The sequence below is a fragment of the Bufo gargarizans genome, chromosome 3 (assembly GCF_014858855.1).
Source record: "Bufo gargarizans isolate SCDJY-AF-19 chromosome 3, ASM1485885v1, whole genome shotgun sequence".
In the NCBI taxonomy this organism is placed as follows: domain Eukaryota; kingdom Metazoa; phylum Chordata; class Amphibia; order Anura; family Bufonidae; genus Bufo; species Bufo gargarizans.
In genome coordinates, this window is record NC_058082.1 from 607,918,806 (window position 1) to 607,938,556 (window position 19,751).

The window sequence follows — 19,751 nt, forward strand, 5'->3', positions numbered from 1 at the left end:
CGGTCATCTGCTCTCAGGTGCTGCTGGAACACTACAGCTCCATACACCGCGTAGTGGCCGCGCCTGGTTACTGCAGCGTTGCGTTAAGCGTTCTATAATGCGGCTCCAATGTGGGGCTTCCGCTTAGGTGTTTTGATGGGTCTTCAGTGGCATTTTTCACATGTGCAAAAGAAAAAACTTCACCAAAAACACACGTAAAAATCTTTGAAACACCGATGATTTCTCACGAGGGGAATTTTTAAAGTCCGGTTTGGAGGACTTTACATTGCAGTAATTTGTACCAAAATCTCTCAAATGCCGCATGATAAATTTGATGCACTTTTCAGTCCAACACTTCTGTCTTGAGATGTTACTCCCCCCCCCCTTACTGGAGTAAGATGGCGACAGTATTTGCGACTTTTTACAAAGTCTCAGTTGATGAATGTGACTTTAATCAGCTCAACGCCGGCAATGCGGCAATTTCAATGGAAATTAATGCCGGCATTCCAGAAAGTGTTACGGAATTTTGGACGGAGAAAATACTGCGGCCAAATACCGTAAGAGGGACTGAACTGATGCATCCTGAGCAGATTGCTCTCCATTCAGAATGCATTAGGATAAAGCTGATCAGTTCTTTTCCGGTATAAAGCCCCTTTGACGGAACTCAATGCCGGAAAAGAAAAACACTAGTGTGAATGTACCCTAACCATGCCCACTTTTCAAAACTGAATAGTGTGGTGTGAAAATGAAAAATGTTGCAAAAATGATGCGAAAATAAGGCTACTTTCACACCTGCGCTTTTCCTTTCCGCTGAGATCAGTCATAGGATCTCAATAGCGGGCGAAAATGCTTACGTTTTGTCCCCGTTCATTGTCAATGGGGACAAAAATTAACTGACAGGAACAGAGTGCACCAGAATGCATTCCGTTCCGTTTCTTTGCGTTCCTATGACTCATGCCCATGCAGTGCGTCCTGGGATGCGGAGCCAGACGGATCCGTCATGACTCACAATGTAAGTCAATGGAGACGGATCCGTTTTCTCTGACACATTGACTTCCATGACAGATCCGTCTTAGCTATGTTAAAGATAATACAACCAGATCCGTTAGTAACAGATGCAGGCGGTTGTATTATCGTGACAGAAGCGTTTTTTGCTGAGCCCTGCCGGATCCAGAAAAAACGCAGATGTGAAAGTAGCCTTAGGGTACTTTCTCACTAGCGTTGTTAGAATCTGGCGGGCAGTTCCGTTGCCGGAACTGCCTGCCGTATCCGGAAATCTGTATGCAAACGGATACCTTTTTTTCCTTGGATCCGTTAGACTTATTCATTGAAATACCGGATCCGTCTTTCCAGTATAATCCGGAATAACGGATCCGGTATTGAATAAAATGCGCATGCGGAGACTGGAAAACCAGATCCGGCGATGCGGCAATTTCCAGAACACTTGGTACCGGATCCGGCATTAATACATTTCAATGGAAATTAATGCCGGATCCGGCAAGTGCGGAAGTGTTCCAGAATTTTGGCCGGAAAAAATACTGCAGCAAGCTGCGTGGTGAGCGCGAATACGTCAAAGGTCCTTTTGCAGGTCCTGAAAGAAGAAGAAAGAAGACGATGCCGGCTGTGCGATCAAGTGGATGAGGTGAGTTACATATTTATTTATTTTTTAACCCCTCAATCCACATTTTACTAAGCATTCTGTATTAAGAATGCTATTATTTTCCTTTATACCCATGTTATAAGGGGAAATAATAAAATGAACAGAACACGTAATCCAAACACAAATTTCAGCGAAGAAGTCAGGGTTCTGGTCTGGGTACCACAATTAGTTTTTTTCTCACGCATAGTAGTTTTTTGTACTCGCACGGAAAAAAACTAAACATCGGAACGCAATCGCAGTCAAAACTGACTGCAATTGAGTGCCTACTCGCGCGGTTTTCCCGCAATGCACACGCAATGCATCCAGAGCAAATACAGAACGCCCGTGTGAAAGGGGCCTTAGGGCTCATGCACATGAAAGTACTTTCTTTCCGCTTCCGTTCCGTTTTTTTTTGCGGATTGTATGCGGAACCATTCACTTCAATGGGGCTGTAGAAAATACAGAAATTACTCCGCGTGCATTCGGTTTCCGTTTGTCCGCATGACCGTTCCGCAAAAAAGTAGCGCATGTCCTATTATTGTCCGCAAAAAAAACGGAAAGCACGTGGAACACATCCATATGTCATCCATATTTCATCCGTATTTTGCGAATCCATACTGTAGAAATGCTATCCCCAGCCCATATAGCTCACGTGTTTGGCGATTAATAAGTTAGGCCTCTTGCACACGACCGTATGGCTTTTTCAGTATTTTGCGGTCCGCAAAAAATACGGATGACGTCTGTGTGCATTCCGTTTTTTGCGGAATGGTACAGCTGGCCCCTAATAGAACAGTACTATCCTTGTCCGTTATGCGGACAATAATAGGACATGTTCTATTTTTAAACGGAACGGAAAAAAGGGAAATACAGAAAAGGAAGGCATAAGGAGTGCCTTCTGTTTTTTTTGCGGACCCATTGAAATGAAAGGTTCCATAAACGGGTCCATTCACACATCCGTAGTATATTGCAGATTCGCAATTTGCGCATCCGCAATACACCCGGCCGACATCCCCATAGAAATGCCTATTCTTGTCCGCAATTTTTTTCCGGAGACGCGGACCGGAAGATCGGCGGCGCACTCCGGAAATGCGGATGCATCCATTCCGTCCCCATAGAGAATGAATGGGTTCGCACCCGTTACGCACAATTACGGAACGGATGCGGACCACAATTGCGGACGTGTGAATGGAGCCTTAGGCAAAAAAAACGGAATGTACTCTGTATGCATTTCAGTTCCATATTTCCATTTTTCCGTTCCGTTCAAAGATAGAACATATCCTATTATTGTCCGCAAATCACGTTCCGTGGGTCCATTCAAGTAAATGGGTCCTTAAAAAAAAAAAAAAAAACGTAACTCATACAGAATGTACTTCGTATGTCTTCTGTATCCGTTCCGTTTTTGCTAAACCATCTATTGAAAATGTTATGCCCAGCCCAATTTTTTCTATGTCATTACTGTATATGCCATCCGGAAAAACGGAACGGAAACACTACTGAAACAAAAAACGGATCCGTTTAAAACGGATCACAAAACACTGAAAAAGCCAAAACGGTCGTGTGACCGTTGGTGGCCCGTTCCCATATTGCGGAACGGAAGCACGGAACGGAACACTACGGAAGTACTACGGAGTGCTTTCTGGGGTTCCGTTCCGTGCCTCCGCACCGCAAAAAGATAGAGCATGCTCTATCTTTTTGCGGAACTGAGGTATCGCGGACCCATTCAAGTGAATGGGTCTGCAATCCCCATGTGCTTGCCCTACGGAAGGTGCCTGTGCATTGCGGACCGCATATTGCGGTTCACAGCATGGGCACGGGACACCAATGGTCGTGTGAACGAGCCCTTAGGCTGAGTCCTGCATGTACTACTTTTGTCTCCGCTCCAAAATCATCTTCTCAGCGGAAACATAACGGAGCCCATTATAGTCTATGGGGTCCGTAGGCTCCGTTCGGCTCAGTTATGTGCTGAATCCGTTACGTGCTGAACGCTGATGTGAACTCAGTCTTAGGCCTCATGCACACGACCGTTGTGTGTTTTGCGGTCCTCAAATTGTGGATCCACAAAACACAGATGGCGTCCGTGTGTGTTCTGCCATTTGCAGAAGGGCACGGACAGCCGTTGATATAACTGCCTATTCTTGTCCGCAAAACGGACAAGAATAGGACAGGTTATATTTTTTTTTGCGGACCACGGAACAGAGCAACGGATGCGGACAGCACACGGAGTGCTGTCCGCATCTTTTGCGGCTGCATTGGAGTGAATGTGTCCGCATCCAAGCCGCAAAAACTGAGGCTCGGGTGCAGACCAAAACAACGGTCGTGTACATGAGGCCTTTCTGTATCTGTATACGATCCGCAAAAAAATGATCAAATACGGAGGCCATACGGATATGTTTTGTGCAATAACGGAACAGGACTTAAATCAGAGGGGGGGGGGAAACTCAGATACGGAACAACGGATCCGTGAAAAACGGACCGCAAAACAAAAACGGTCGTGTGCATGAGCCCTAATGCACATTTGGCATCCGTTTGAGCCATTTGCATCAGAGATCCGTTTCTTTAGAAAACAAAATACTGGTTTTATTCCAAATAAGAGCACATACTATAATCTGCACCGTCTTTCCGTTACCATCCAGTCACTGGGGGGAGTCTCCAGATCCATCCTGGCGTTCGACAGGGTGGAGTGGAGATTTATTTGGAAAGTTCTGGGAAGGATGGGCTTTGGCCCTAAATTTATCGATATGATTAAACTTATGTACAGAACTCCCACAGCAAGAGTGAGTGTGAACGGCAGCTTGACGGACAGTATTCCCTCGACCAGAGGCCCCCGTCAGGGTTGTCCTCTCTCTCCATTATTATTTGATATATACATAGAACCTCTTGACGCTTCGGGATACTGGGTACAGAGGATCGGGTCTCTCTCTACGCCGATGATGTTTTGTTTTTTATTGATCATACCGTTATTACACTTCCTGAACTTATTCAGACCATTAACGGATTTTGGATCAGTGTCAGGTTTTGACATTAACTGGTCTAAAACTGTGCTAATGCTGATCGAAAAAATTGACTATCCTCTGACAGGCCCCCTGACTATGGTGAGAGTCGTTGACTTTTTTGAATATCTAGGTTTAACCATTTCTCCCAAAGTAGAAGAGTTTGTACAGCTAAACTTAATTCCGCTGATTATTAAACTAAGATCAAAAATTACAGAATGGCTTCGGCTGCCGACAGAGTATCCCTAGTGAAAACGGCGATACTACCTCAATTTCTTTATACTCTTAGAAACTCCCCGGTTAGGATTGAAGCCAAATTTTTTAAGTTAATTGAGACCGTTATAAATGATTTACTTTGGGGAACAAAGCGGGTAAGGCTTAAAATAAACTATCTGTATCAACCGCTTCAACAAGGAGAATTAAACCTCCCGTTTTTATTGAGTAGATCTACCCATCGTAATATTTTTAGAGTCTGGGTCACTAATTAGATTCCAACAGGATTATAAGGAAACTAGGAGGCTATTCGCTAAATCATGGGTCACTGTAAGGCCTCTTTCACACGGGCGTTGCGGGAAAATGTGCGGGTGCATTGCGGGAACACGTATGATTTTTCTGCGCGAGTGCAAAACATTGTAATGCGTTTTGCACTCGCGTGAGGAAAATCGCGCATGTTTGGTACCCAAACTTCTTCACAGAAGTTCGGGCTTGGGATCGGTGTTCTGTAGATTGTATTATTTTCCCTTATAAATAATAGCATTCTGAATACAGAATGCATAGTAAAATAGCGCTGGAGGGGTTAAAAAAAAAAATCACACTTGATCAGAGAGATCAACTCCTCCCATATACCGATTGTAGTCGACGATACAATCGGGCTTGAGGACTGTTGCCGCGGTACCTCGCACAGGGACAGGGGTGGTGCTGTTACCGTGGATTGTGGACAGCATAAGGACATCCCTCTTGTCCTTATATCTGACCAGCAACAGGTTTCCACTGATAAGGGCACAGGTCGCACCCCTGGGGATAGGTACCTGGAGGGGGTGGGTAGGGAGGCCGCGTTGATTTTTCCGCACGGTCACACAAGCGGACGTGGATCTGGCGGCGAGGGACTGGAACAAGGGGATACTAGTATAAAAGTTATCCACGTACAGGTGGTAACCCTTATCTAGCAGTGGGTGCATAAGGTCCCACACAAGTTTCCCGCTAACACCCAGAGTGGGGGGACATTCTGGGGGTTCAATACGGGAATCTCCCCCTCGTACACACGAAACTTGTAAGTGTACCCTGAGGTACTCTCACAAAGTTTGTACAGCTTCACGCCATACCTCGCCCGCTTAGAGGGAACATACTGGCGGAAAATGAGTCTCCCCTTAAAAGCAATGAGAGACTCATCAACCGCAACCTCCCTTTCAGGTACATAGGCCTCCAAAAATTTGGCCCCAAAGTGATCGACGACCGGCCTGATTTTGTACAGGCGGTCATAGGCAGGATCACCTTGGGGGGGGACATGCTGCATTATCTGCATAATGCAGGCATTTCCGGATGGCCTCAAACCGGATATGTGTCATGGCCGTACTGTAAAGTGGGGTCTGGTAGAGGACGTCCCCACTCCAGTAATGCCTGACACTAGGTTTTTTGACTAGGCCCATGTGCAGCACAAGGCCCAAAAACGTCCTAATCTCGGCTGCACTGACCGGAGTCCAGGAACCTGCCCTAGCTAAAAAGGAGCCCGGGTGTTGAGCAATGAACTGTTGGGCGAACAGGTTTGTCTGCTCCACTATCAGATTTACAAAGTGGTCACTGAAAAAAAGACTTAAATAATCATATTCAGTGAAGCCCACTGTGGAAATCTGTATTCCTGGTTGGTCAACAAAATCAGGAAGCGCAGGCTCAAAATGCTCTGGGGTACACCATGCAAGTTCACCGGTAGGGGGCTCCGGTGGACTTAACTGGTGGGCCGGAAAACTAGTACGATCCCCAGGAAAAAAATGAAAACTGATTGCGCCCCCAAAAAAGTTGTGTGGGGGGGGGGGGGGGCAGGGGGGAAAGCTGCAGCACCCCTAGGGGGGTCTAGCCGCCTCCGGACCGCCTAACGCAGATGTGCGGTCCGGAGGCGGCAGCCCTGCGCACAGTGACGCATATACGCGTCATCTCGCGAGGGCTGAGATTTCCTGTGAACGCGCGCGCTCACAGGAACGGAAGATAAGCGAGTGGATCTCCAGCCTGCCAGCTGCGATCGCTAACAGGTATATTAGACGCTGTTTTGATAACAGCGTCTAATATACCTGCTACCTGGTCCTCTGGTGGTCCCTTTTGTTTGGATCGACCACCAGAGGACACAGGTAGCTCAGTAAAGTCGCACCAAACACCACACTACACTAAACCCCCCCGTCACTTTTTAACCCCTTATGAACCCCTGATCACCCATGATCACCCCATATAAACTCCCTGATCACCCCCCTGTCATTGATCACCCCCCTGTCAGGCTCCGTTCAGACGTCCGTATAATTTTTACGGATACATGGATCGGATCCGCAAAACACATACGGACGTCTGAATGGAGCCTTACAGGGGGGTGATCAATGACAGGCGGGTGATCACCCATATATAGATTCCCTGATCACCCCCTGTCATTGATCACCCCCCTGTAAGGCTCCATTCAGATGTCCGTATGTGTTTTACGGATCCACGGACACATGGATCGGATCCGCAAAACGCATACGGACGTCTGAATGCAGCCTTACAGGGGGGTGATCACGCATATAGACTTCCTGATCACTTCCCTGTCATTGATCACCCCCCTGTAAGGCTCCATTCAGACGTCCGTATGTGTTTTACGGATCCATGGATACATGGATCGGATCCGCAAAACACATGCGGACGTCTGAATGGAGCCTTACAGGGGGGTGATCAATGACAGAGGGGTGATCACCCATATACACTCCCTGATCACCCCCTGTCATTTATCACCCCCCTGTAAGGCTCCATTCAGACGTCCGCATGTGTTTTGCGGATCCGATCCATGTATCCATGGATCCGTAAAAATCATACGGACGTCTGAATGGAGCCTTACAGGGGGGTGATCAATGACAGGGGGGTGAACATGGAGTCTATATGGGTGATCACCCCCCTGTCATTGATCACCCCCCTGTAAGGCTCCATTCAGACGTCCACATGTGTTTTGCGGATCCGATCCATGTATCCATGGATCCGTAAAAATCATACGGACGTCTGAATGGAGCCTTACCAGGGGGGTGATCAATGACAGGGGGGTGATCAGGGAGTCTATATGGGTGATCACCCCCCTGTCATTGATCACCCCCCCTGTCATTGATCACCCCCCCCTGTCATTGATCACCCCCCCTGTCATTGATCACCCCCCCTGTAAGGCTCCATTCAGACATTTTTTTGGCCCAAGTTAGCGGAAATATATTTTTTTTTTTGTTTGTTTTTTCTTACAAAGTCTCATATTCCACTAACTTGTGTCAAAAAATAAAATCTCACATGAACTCACCATACCCCTCACGGAATCCAAATGCGTAAAATTTTTTAGACATTTATATTCCAGACTTCTTCTCACGCTTTAGGGCCCCTAAAAAGCCAGGGCAGTATAAATACCCCACATGTGACCCCATTTCGGAAAGAAGACACCCCAAGGTATTCCATGAGGGGCATATTGAGTCCATGAAAGATTGAAATTTTTGTCCTAAGTTAGCGGAAAGTGAGACTTTGTGAGAAAAAAAAAAAAAAAAATCAATTTCCGCTAACTTATGCAAAAAAAAAACAAAAAACGATGAACTCGCCAGGCGCCTCATTGAATACCTTGGGGTGTCTTCTTTCCAAAGTGGGGTCACATGTGGGGTATTTATACTGCCCTGGCTTTTTAGGGGCCCGAAAGTGTGAGAAGAAGTCTGGGATCCAAATGTCTAAAAATGCCCTCCTAAAAGGAATTTGGGCCCCTTTGCGCATCTAGGCTGCAAAAAAGTGTCACACATGTGGTATCGCCGTACTCAGGAGAAGTTGGGGAATGTGTTTTGGGGTGTCATTTTACATATACCCATGCTGGGTGAGAAAAATATCTTGGTCAAATGCCAACTTTGTATAAAAAAAATTGGAAAAGTTGTCTTTTGCCAAGATATTTCTCTCACCCAGCATGGGTATATGTAAAATGACACCCCAAAACACATTCCCCAACTTCTCCTGAGTACGGCGATAAAAAGTTCTATGAACTCACTATGCCCATCAGCGAATACCTTAGGGTGTCTACTTTCCGAAATGGGGTCATTTGTGGGGGTTTTCTACTGTCTGGGCATTGTAGAACCTCAGGAAACATGACAGGTGCTCAGAAAGTCAGAGCTGCTTCACATTTTTGTACCATAGTTTGTAAACACTATAACTTTTACCCAAACCATTTTTTTTTTGCCCAAACATTTTTTTTTTATCAAAGACATGTAGAACAATAAATTTAGCGAAAAATTTATATATGGATGTCGTTTTTTTTTGCAAAATTTTACAGCTGAAAGTGAAAAATGTCATTTTTTTGCAAAAAAAATCTTTACATTTCGATTAATAACAAAAAAAGTAAAAATGTCAGCAGCAATGAAATACCACCAAATGAAAGCTCTATTAGTGAGAAGAAAAGGAGGTAAAATTCATTTGGGTGGTAAGTTGCATGACCGAGCAATAAATGGTGAAAGTAGTGTAGTGCAGAAGTGTAAAAAGTGGCCTGGTCATTAAGGGGGTTTTAGCTAGCGGGGTTGAAGTGGCTAGGGTCACACAGCTCCGCTGTGGACCCCAGACACCCAATTTAGGGTGATGCAACTAAAAACTTTTTTTTTCAACTAAACTGAATATCCCTGCCTAACCTAACCTGTCCCTAACCTTTCCCTAAATACCTTTTAGTGAAGGTGAAGGGGGTGCTGGCCCGCCAGCCCCTGCAGCCAATCAGAGCCGATCCTGAGAGGTGATGTCACCATCACCTCTCAGGATCACAGGATGGCGATTGGTGGTGTATTATCACACCACCGATCACCATCCTGTTCCAGGTTATCGGGTCCCCAGAGACCCAAATAACCAGAAACGCACCAACCGCAGGTTTGCTGTGATCGCAGACACTGTGGGGAGATGGCAGCAGGGGGGTCACAGGACCCCCCCCGTGCATTGTCCCAGGGTGCCTGATCAATGATTTGAGCAGGCACCCAGTTCCGATCACCGCCGCCACGCGGCGGTGATCGGAACTACACAGGACGTACAGGTACGTCCTGTGTCGTTAAGAGGTTAATAGATTTGAAAATATTTTATATAAACAAAGGAATTGTGAAGAGAGATGGCGGAATGTATGGGGAAGATGGAGTTTTTAGGTTACCACACTCTACGCTCCATTAGTGATTTGCCCCGATTTAATCTACGGTGGGCACTAGGTGCCGCATCGCAAGGGGAGGGAAGGGGGTTGGATGGGGTATTCTTAATTTGGGGGATTAATGGGGATTTTTTTTTTAGAAATAATCTATTTGTATGAAAAATGTTTGTAATATTTATTCATTAATAAATAAAGTATAAACAAATAAAAAATACTGCATGCAGGACTTTTTTTTTTGGTCTAAAAAAAGTATCGCAGACGGAAATGGCTCAAATGGATGCCAAATGTGCATAAGGTCTCCTGCACACGACCGTATGGCTTTTTTAGTGTTTTGCGGTCCGTTTTTCACGGATCAGTTGTTCCGTTTTTTGTTTCCGTTCCGTTTTTCTGTATGGCATATACAGTATATAGTAATTACATAGATAAAATTGGGCTGGGCATAACATTTTCAATAGATGGTTCCGCAAAAAAATCAGAACGGAAATGGAAGACATACGTATGCATTTCCGTATGTGTTTTTTTTTTTTTTTTGCGGAACCATTGACTTGAATGGAGCCACGGAACGTGATTTGGGGCAATAATAGGACATGTTCTATCTTTAAACGGAACGGAAAAACGGAAACAGAATGCATACATTCCGTTTTTTTTGCGGAACCATTGAAATGAATGGTTCCGTATACTGACCGTATACGGATCGCAAAAAACGGGGGAAAAAACGGTCGGGTGCAGGAGGCCTAACTGATGCACAGGATCCTGTTTTTTTTTCCCAAACTGTGATCACAAGGGGTCTGGATTCTGTCATCAGTCGCTGACTCAATGCTATCAGTGACGCAAACTCTCCCTAAACTGGACCATCCACTATACAAAGGACGGAGCTGTATAGTTTCCGGCGCTGGAGCTACGGCAGAAAAGCGGTTAGCCCACAGTAACAGAAAACCCCTGTAAAGCTGTGTACAAAGTGGATTTCATGAGTTATGTCTGGACAACCCCTTTAATAATCCTATAAAAAAAAAGAACAGTCTTGTGCAATGGAAATATCTTCCTCATTCTTCCGAGAGACATCAGCGATTCCCAGAAACCTTCCAGCACGGACTGGGTGAGCACAAGATCTCTGGTGACAGGTAATTTGTCCGCGCTGAGTCACAGAGAGGGAAGAGTTTCGTATCGGATTCTATGTGGGTTAATAGAGTACCCGGCAATTAGACGTTTCTGTGAGGTGTTAAAGGGAAACTCCGACGAACAATGTCCTGTTTAATTATCCCTTAGACTCCGGAATGCATCATTATTTGGCTCTGTTCTATGCTAGACCTCGGTATCTGGATCGAATAGGGAGCCTGTGGATTATCAAATATTCTGGATTATTGGATGGTCATAAAAAAAAAAAACTTATTTTAGACTGACGCGTAAGGGATGTGTTCACACATGGCAGGCTCACCTATGGCAAACCCAAATACAAACTTTGCAGCAGAATGAGAGGCCGACACTCCGATTTCTGCAGGTTGATGTGATGCAGATCCATAAGGGGGCGGCCCCCGTGTGAGGAGCTAATCCGCGTGGAACGCGAGAGAATAAATACCGTATCACCTATTCTCTACTGCAGAATGGACAAAAAAAAATCCACGTGGATATTTTCTGAGTGTGAATGGAGTTACAGAAACACAATATCCGCACACAACACATAAAGGGAGATTTATCAAAAGTGGATTAGAGGAACACTGGCTTTGTTGTCGATAGCAACCAATCAGATTCCACCTTTAATTTTCCAAAGGAGCCCTGAAAAATGAAAGGTGGAATCTGATTGGTTGCTATGGGCAGCTAAGCCAGTTCTCTGTTATACAACTTTTGATAGATCTCCCCCATACTGTAAATGACTGTGTAGTCATCAGAGGGGCCTCTTAGGCTCTGTTCACATTTGCATCATGTTCATAACCAAAGCCACAGAGCTCTGCTGGATGTATAGTAAGACAGATAGTCATAGTGCCTAACGGACTCTGGTGACCTAATGGGGCCTGCCCTGCATGTACTACTACTCCTTCAGTCAAATCTGAGCCGAAAGGGGCTGTGCAGAGCTTAAAGACTAAAGACCTATTCGCAGGATAGGCAATGAATATCCGATCGGTGGTGGTCCGACACCCGGCACTACCGGATGTATGAGGAGGTTGCGGCGCCCGTCTAAACACTGCGTCCTCTTCAGTGTGACCTGCTTGCTGCCTAGATTGTAGTCACTCCTTCAAAACAGCCGATCGCCAGAGGTGCCGGGAGGCTGACCCCCACTGATCGGATGGTGACGACCGATCCTTAGGACAGGTCATTAGTCTCTAAGCTCAGCACAACCCTTTTAAAGGAGTATTCCCGTCCGGACATCGATAATATATACCTTACATGTCCGGTAGGTGCAGGTCCCACCCAGGGTTTAACTAGAACGTAAAAGTCGCACTATGTTGTAGGCAGGTCCAAATTGACAAAAGGCGGAGCAATACAAATAGGCAGGGCCAACAGTAGTAGTACAATACCGCCCTAGCAGAACCAAATACCACAATATACCGCCCCAGCAGAACCAAATACCACAGTGCAGTACAATATACTGCCCCAACAGAACCAAATACCACAGTGCAGCACAATATACTGCCCCAACAGAACCAAATACCACAGTGCAGCACAATATACTGCCCTAGCAGAACCAAATACCACAGTGCAGTACAATATACTGCCCTAGCAGAACCAAATACCACAGTGCAGCACAATATACTGCCCCAACAGAACCAAATACCACAGTGCAGCACAATATACTGTCCCAACAGAACCAAATACCACAGTGCAGCACAATATACTGCCCTAGCAGAACCAAATACCACAGTGCAGTACAATATACTGCCCTAGCAGAACCAAATACCACAGTGCAGCACAATATACTGCCCCAACAGAACCAAATATCACAGTGCAGTACAATATACTGCCCCAACAGAACCAAATACCACAGTGCAGCACAATATACTGCCCCAGCAGAACCAAATACCACAGTGCAGCACAATATACTGCCCCAGCAGAACCAAATATCACAGTGCAGCACAATATACTGCCCCAACAGAACCAAATACCACAGTGCAGCACAATATACTGCCCCAACAGAACCAAATACCACAGTGCAGCACAATATACTGCCCCAACAGAACCAAATACCACAGTGCAGCACAATATACTGCCCTAGCAGAACCAAATACCACAGTGCAGTACAATATACTGCCCCAACAGAACCAAATACCACAGTGCAGCACAATATACTGTCCCAACAGAACCGAATACCACAGTGCAGCACAATATACTGCCCCAACAGAACCAAATACCACAGTGCAGCACAATATACTGCCCCAACAGAACCAAATACCACAGTGCAGCACAATATACTGCCCCAACAGAACCAAATACCACAGTGCAGCACAATATACTGCCCCAACAGAACCAGATACCACAGTGCAGCACAATACACTGCCTCAGCAGAACCAAATACCACAGTGCAGTACAATATACTGCCCCAACAGAACCAAATACCACAGTGCAGCACAATATACTGCCCCAACAGAACCAAATACCACAGTGCAGCACACTATACCGCCCCAGCAGAACCAAATACCACAGTGCAGTACAATATACTGCCCCAACAGAACCAAATACCACAGTGCAGCACAATATACTTCCCCAACAGAACCAAATATCATAGTGCAGCACAATATACTGCCCCAACAGAACCAAATACCACAGTGCAGCACAATATACTGCCCCAACAGAACCAAATACCACAGTGCAGCACAATATACTGCCCCAACAGAACCAAATATCACAGTGCAGCTTAATATACTGTCCCAGCAGAACCAAATACTAGGGATGGACCGATATTGATTTTTTAGGGCCGATAACGATAATTTGCGAACTTTCAAGCCTATAGCCGATAATTTATACCGATATTCTGGGAATTTTCATTAAAAAATAAAAAATAAAAAATTCCTACACAAATCTGCTGAAAATTAATGTTTATTGTTAATGTGTAGTTTTGTTTTTGTAATTTTTTTTTCATTTATACTTAATATTTTGGTTATTTATTTTTTTAACTTTTTGTTTGTTTTTTTTTCTCTAACTTTTAGCCCCCTTAGGGACTAGAACCCTTGTCCTATTCACCCTGATAGAGCTCTATCAGGGTGAATAGGAGCTCACACTGTCCCTGATGCTCTGTGCACACAGCAGCATGGAGCTAACCATGGCAGCCAGGGCTTCAATAGCGTCCTGGCTGCCATGGTAACCGATCGGAGCTCCAGGATTACACTGCTGGGGCTCCGATCGGAGGAGGAGGGGATCCTGTGGCCACTGCCACCAATGATTAATACTGGAGGGGGGGGGGGGGCTTGGGTGGGGAGGCGCACTGCGCCACCAATGTTTTTAATGTGGGGGCGCACTGCGCCACCAATGATTAATACAGGGAGGGCTTGGGGGGGCACACTGCGCCACCAATGATTAATACTGGGGGGCTTGGGGGGGGGGCACACTGCGCCACCAATGAAGTTAAATCTCTCATTTATTCATATACAGGAGGCAGGAGCTGCAGAATCACATAGCCGGCTCCCGACCTCCTATGAGCGGTAGCTGCGATCCGCGGCACCTGAGGGGTTAACCGAGGATCGCAGCTACAGCTCATAGAGGTCGGGAGCCGGCTATGTGATACTGCAGCTCCCGCCTCCTGTTCAATTTGAATGAATGAGAGATTTAACTTCATTGGTGGCGCAGTGGCCACAGCCCCTCCCATCCCATTGGCTGCAGCGGCAGCAGAGGCACAGGGGGAGAAGACACTGCTCCTTCTCCCCTGTGCTGCTGCTGAGGGAACACGGAGAGCACTGTCAGCAGTGCGATCTGTGTTCCCCATACGCTATCGGAATATCGGCAAAATAAATGCCGATACCGATAACAGTCAAAATCCTCAATATCGGCCGATAATATCGGTAAAACCGATAATCGGTCGATCCCTACCAAATACCACAGTGCAGCACAATATACTGCCCCAACAGAACCAAATATCACAGTGCAGCACAATATACTGCCCCAACAGAACCAAATACCACAGTGCAGCACAATATACTGCCCGAACAGAACCAAATATCACAGTGCAGCTTAATATTCTGTCCCAACAGAACCAAATACCACAGTGCAGCACAATATACTGTCCCAACAGAACCAAATATCACAGTGCAGCACAATATACTGCCCCAACAGAACCAAATACCACAGTGCAGCACAATATACTGTCCCAACAGAACCAAATATCACAATGCAGCACAATATACTGCCCCAACAGAACCAAATATCACAGTGCAGCACAATATACTGCCCCAACAGAACCAAATACCACAGTGCAGCACAATATACTGTCCCAACAGAACCAAATATCACAGTGCAGCACAATATACTGCCCGAACAGAACCAAATACCACAGTGCAGCACAATATACCGTCCCAACAGAACCAAATATCACAGTGCAGCACAATATACCGCCCCAGCAGAACCAAATATCACAGTGCAGCACAATATACTGCCCCAACAGAACCAAATACCACAGTGCAGCACAATATACTGCCCCAACAGAACCAAATGCCACAGTGCAGCACAATATACTGCCCCAACAGAACCAAATATCACAGTGCAGCACAATATACTGCCCCAACAGAACCAAATACCACAGTGCAGCACAATATACTGCCCCAACAGAACCAAATACCACAGTGCAGCACAATATACTGCCCCAACAGAACCAAATACCACAGTGCAGCTCAATATACTGCCCCAACAGAACCAAATGCCACAGTGCAGCACAATATACTGCCCCAACAGAACCAAATGCCACAGTGCAGCACAATATACTGCCCAAACAGAACCAAATGCCACAGTGCAGCACAATATACTGCCCGAACAGAACCAAATACCACAGTGCAGCACAATATACTGCCCCAGCAGAACCAAATATCACAGTGCATCAGTGTTATCTGATAGTGGAAGTGGAACTGCATGCTAATCGTGCAGCTTCTGAAGATGGGAGCCCAATGTTGGAGACAGCAGGGCTCCCCATAGAGAAGGCAGGGACAGGTTTTCATAGTCCCTGCCTTCCCCACCGCTTGTCCCAGTGGTCATGTATTTGCCAGGGCCTGGTGTCTACGGAGCTGGCTAGGTTTTAGTAGACCCAGTTGAGCTCTGCAGCACATACAACCTCTCAGGGGCTACACTAGAAGGCCTCATGCACATGACTGTGTTGTATCTGAAATTTTGCAGACCCATTGATTTCAATGGGTCCATGGTCCGCTGTTGTGGCCAAGTATAAGACATCTTCTATCCTCTTGTGGAATGGGAGTATGGAGGAGGAAAGTACAAGGATCATCCGTGTGCTTCTGCAGCACCATGCGGAACATTTATTAAGACAGGCGTTTTAGACGCCGGTCTTAATGAACCCCTAAGCTGGCGGTGGTCCTGCCGAAGTTATGAAGTGGCGCCGGCCTCCTTATAACTTTGGCGGATCCTCCAGCCATAGAAAATGGTAAATGAGAGGGGCCTACTGGCCCGTCCCCTTCGCCGCCCATAATTTTAGACCTGGTGTGAGCAGGGAGAAGTCGCAGATTGTGGCGCAACAATTCATCGTGCCTGAAATACGCCTAATATAGACGTATTTCAGTTTAAGAAATTACGCCCTTTGTCTGTTCTGCAAAAAGAATAAGTTTGAAAAATGTGGACAACGGACCGCATCCATATTTCGCAGATCACAAAAGGTCACGGTCGTGTATATGAGGTCAAAATCGGCAATAAAGAAAAATAAAGTGAAAAAGGTCCCCCAAAGGTCCTGTATGACTTTATGGGGAGAACAAAGCGTAAAATAAAAACAAAAGAAATAAAGAAAATAAATGTAAAAAATTAAAAAACATCACCACACGCAGCTATTGGCCCTGACCCATAACCCATAACCCATATGGGTCCATTTTGCGGACATGTGAATGGACCCTTATGGGATATAAGGGTCCATTCACACGTCCGCAAAATTGGTCCGCATCCGTTCCGCAATTTTGCGGAACGGGTGCAGACCCATTCATTTTCAATGGGGCCGGAATGTGCTGTCCGCATCCGCGGATCTGCACTTCCGCATCCGTGCTGCAAAAAAATAGAACATGTCCTATTCTTGTCCGCAATTGCAGACAAGATTAGGCATTTTCTATTATAGTGCCGGTGATGTGCGGTCTGCAAATTGTGGAATGCACATTGCCGGTGTCCGTGTTTTGCGGATCCGCAGAACACTTACGGACCTGTGAATGGACCCGAAGACTGTTATATATGTAAAAATATCTATTTCAGTTGCACATTGTGCTATCAACAAATAAATATATATTTATTTTTTTACATTTTTCCTTTCTATAAAAATAAAAACAAACAAATACTGAAATTAAAATGAGATAAAAAATAAAGGCCCATGTGTCATCGAAAAAGGGCGAAAAAATGATTTACATTACATCTCTGCATTGGGGGATGGTGTTAAAAAAATACCAGGGAACTTCAAATGGCCCTGGAAAATAATAAAATAAATAAAAGTGGCCCCAAGTTGTAGGCGGATCCACATTGAAAGAAGGCGGGGCAACATAAGTAGGCAGGAAGAATACAATCCACAAGTAGGCGGGGCCAGCAATATCGTAAAGCAGTACAAGATACCGCCCCTGCAGAACCAAACACCACAGTGCAGCATAAAATACCGCCTTATCACCATACTGAGGATAAAGTTGAATAAGTACCTTGCCTGATCATCCAAGCATTAATTAATGATGAGGGCAACAGATCGTTATGTACTTAGCTGGCGGACATCAGGAGGGCACCGACGGTGTTGGCCCACCGGAATATTTCTCCGTAGGGACTATGCCCTGTACTAGGGATGAGCGAATCAACTTCGGATGAAACATCTGAAGGCGATTCGCATAGTACTTCGTTTAAATACTGTACGGAGCGAGCTCTCTGTACAGTATCAGAATGTATTGGCTCCAATGAGCCGAAATTATTACTTTTGCGAAGTCTCGCGAGTCTTTGCGTAATAACTTCATAGATTGATTTCTACTGTAAAAAAAAAAAAACATTTCCCGAACTCTGGTTCGGTTCCCGGGTACCACTTGGAACTGAACCCCAGTTCGGGAAATGTTTTTTTTACAGTAGAAATCAATTTATGAAGTTATTAATAGTGTTGAGCGAACTTGTGTTTCAAGTGCGGCGTCTAAAGTTCGGGTTATCGAAGAATCGCGTTATGGATTCCACTACCACGGACCATAACGGAATTTAGAATCCATAACGCGATTTTCCGTTAACCTGAACTTTAAACGCCGAACTTAAAACACACGTTCGCTCAACACTAGTTATCACGCAAAGACTTTGCAAAGTAATAAGTGGCTTCGCTCATCCCTACGCCCCTGTCTCAATAGGTGCAATTCTAGCACCGGCGAGCACGTTCTACTGGAGGTGTTACACAGACGCGTGGGGCTTATTTATTGTAGGCTGTGGCTAGGGCGGAGTTTAGTGAATGACCCCCATGCACATATACAGAATACAGGAAGGAAGGTCACAGATAACTCGTGTTGTAATGTCATTGCCAGCACTCACCTATCATCCTGTGACATCCAGTGATGTCGCGATATTAACACGGTGCAGAATTATCTCCAACCTGTAACCACTCGGAATCAAACATTCCGGCAGCAAAAGGGTGCGAGAACTAGTGATCACGTGACGGCTTCCAGTATCGTACGTCACTTCCCGGACAGTTGCAATCTGGGAAGTGTAGTTCAGCATTCTATCGTCCACAGGAAGCGGAGCAGTTGTGGTTGGAGAACGCTATTATAGTGAATACCCGGTGTTCTAACAAAAAAAAATCAACTCGTCAAAATACCGTACCCCTCGTGACTTCCGGGGGTGGGCGCCCATTAGGATATACGACTATTCAAGCAGCGGCTGGTGTGCCCACTGTGTAGCTTGAGCGGCCATATTTGTTTTGGGTAATAGGTCACTGTCCAGACCTGAGGCAGCTAGTTATCTGAAGATTAGATCTGTACATTACTAGCACTAATGCCACCAGTCCCCCCAAATCAGAATCCATGCGGGTGATTTTATTTTATTTTTTAACAATTTTATTTTACACCCCGTTTTCACCATTGTGCGCGGTGTATGTAATGTACAAAGCGACTGGTAGCCTTTAGTTTATATTGTATGGGAGGGGGTCAGGGTGGATATTATTTGTATTCAATCCTTTTACTGCAGGACTTTGGATCGCAGTGCATGGCCTCCCAACTTTTGGAAGCCCAAAAGAGGAATGGTGCATAGGCGCTTTTTTTTTTATTATTATTTTTTTTTAATACTAGCCATCTCTTTATCTCCGCAAAAAAAAACGTAAGGTACTCCATGTGCATTCCATTTCCGTACATCCGTATTTCTGCTCCGCCAAAAAAAAATAGAACATGTCCTATTATTGTCCGCATTACGGACAAGGATAATACAGCTCTATAAAGGGCCAGCTGTTCCGTAAAATACGGAATGCATACGGACATCATCCATATTTTATGCTGATCCGTTTTTTGCGGACCGCAAATTACATACGGTCGTGTGCATGAGCCCTTATACTGATTTATAATGCAATGTGTCGCTGCATGACCTGAATCTACTGAATTAGGGTTCATGCACATGACCGTATGTATTTTGCAGTCCGCAAAAAATGGATCAGCAGAAAATACGGATG

The 19,751-nt window shown here is 45.6% G+C and overlaps 1 protein-coding gene across 2 annotated transcripts in view; it reads right to left on the reverse strand.

Moving 5' to 3' along the window:
• LOC122930850 (tRNA (cytosine(34)-C(5))-methyltransferase, mitochondrial-like) overlaps positions 1-18,845 on the reverse strand; it is an 83,638-nt gene extending 64,793 nt beyond the window's left edge. The window contains exon 1 of one of the 2 annotated variants that reach the window (XM_044284503.1): positions 18,626-18,845. Coding sequence is in view for 1 of the 2 variants with exons in the window: in XM_044284504.1 (XP_044140439.1) it covers positions 18,626-18,642 (17 nt within the window). In the remaining variant the exon portion in view is untranslated. The remainder of the gene's footprint in view (positions 1-18,625) is intronic. The other variant, XM_044284504.1, reaches the window with a different exon arrangement.
• Positions 18,846-19,751: the final 906 nt, after the last annotated feature.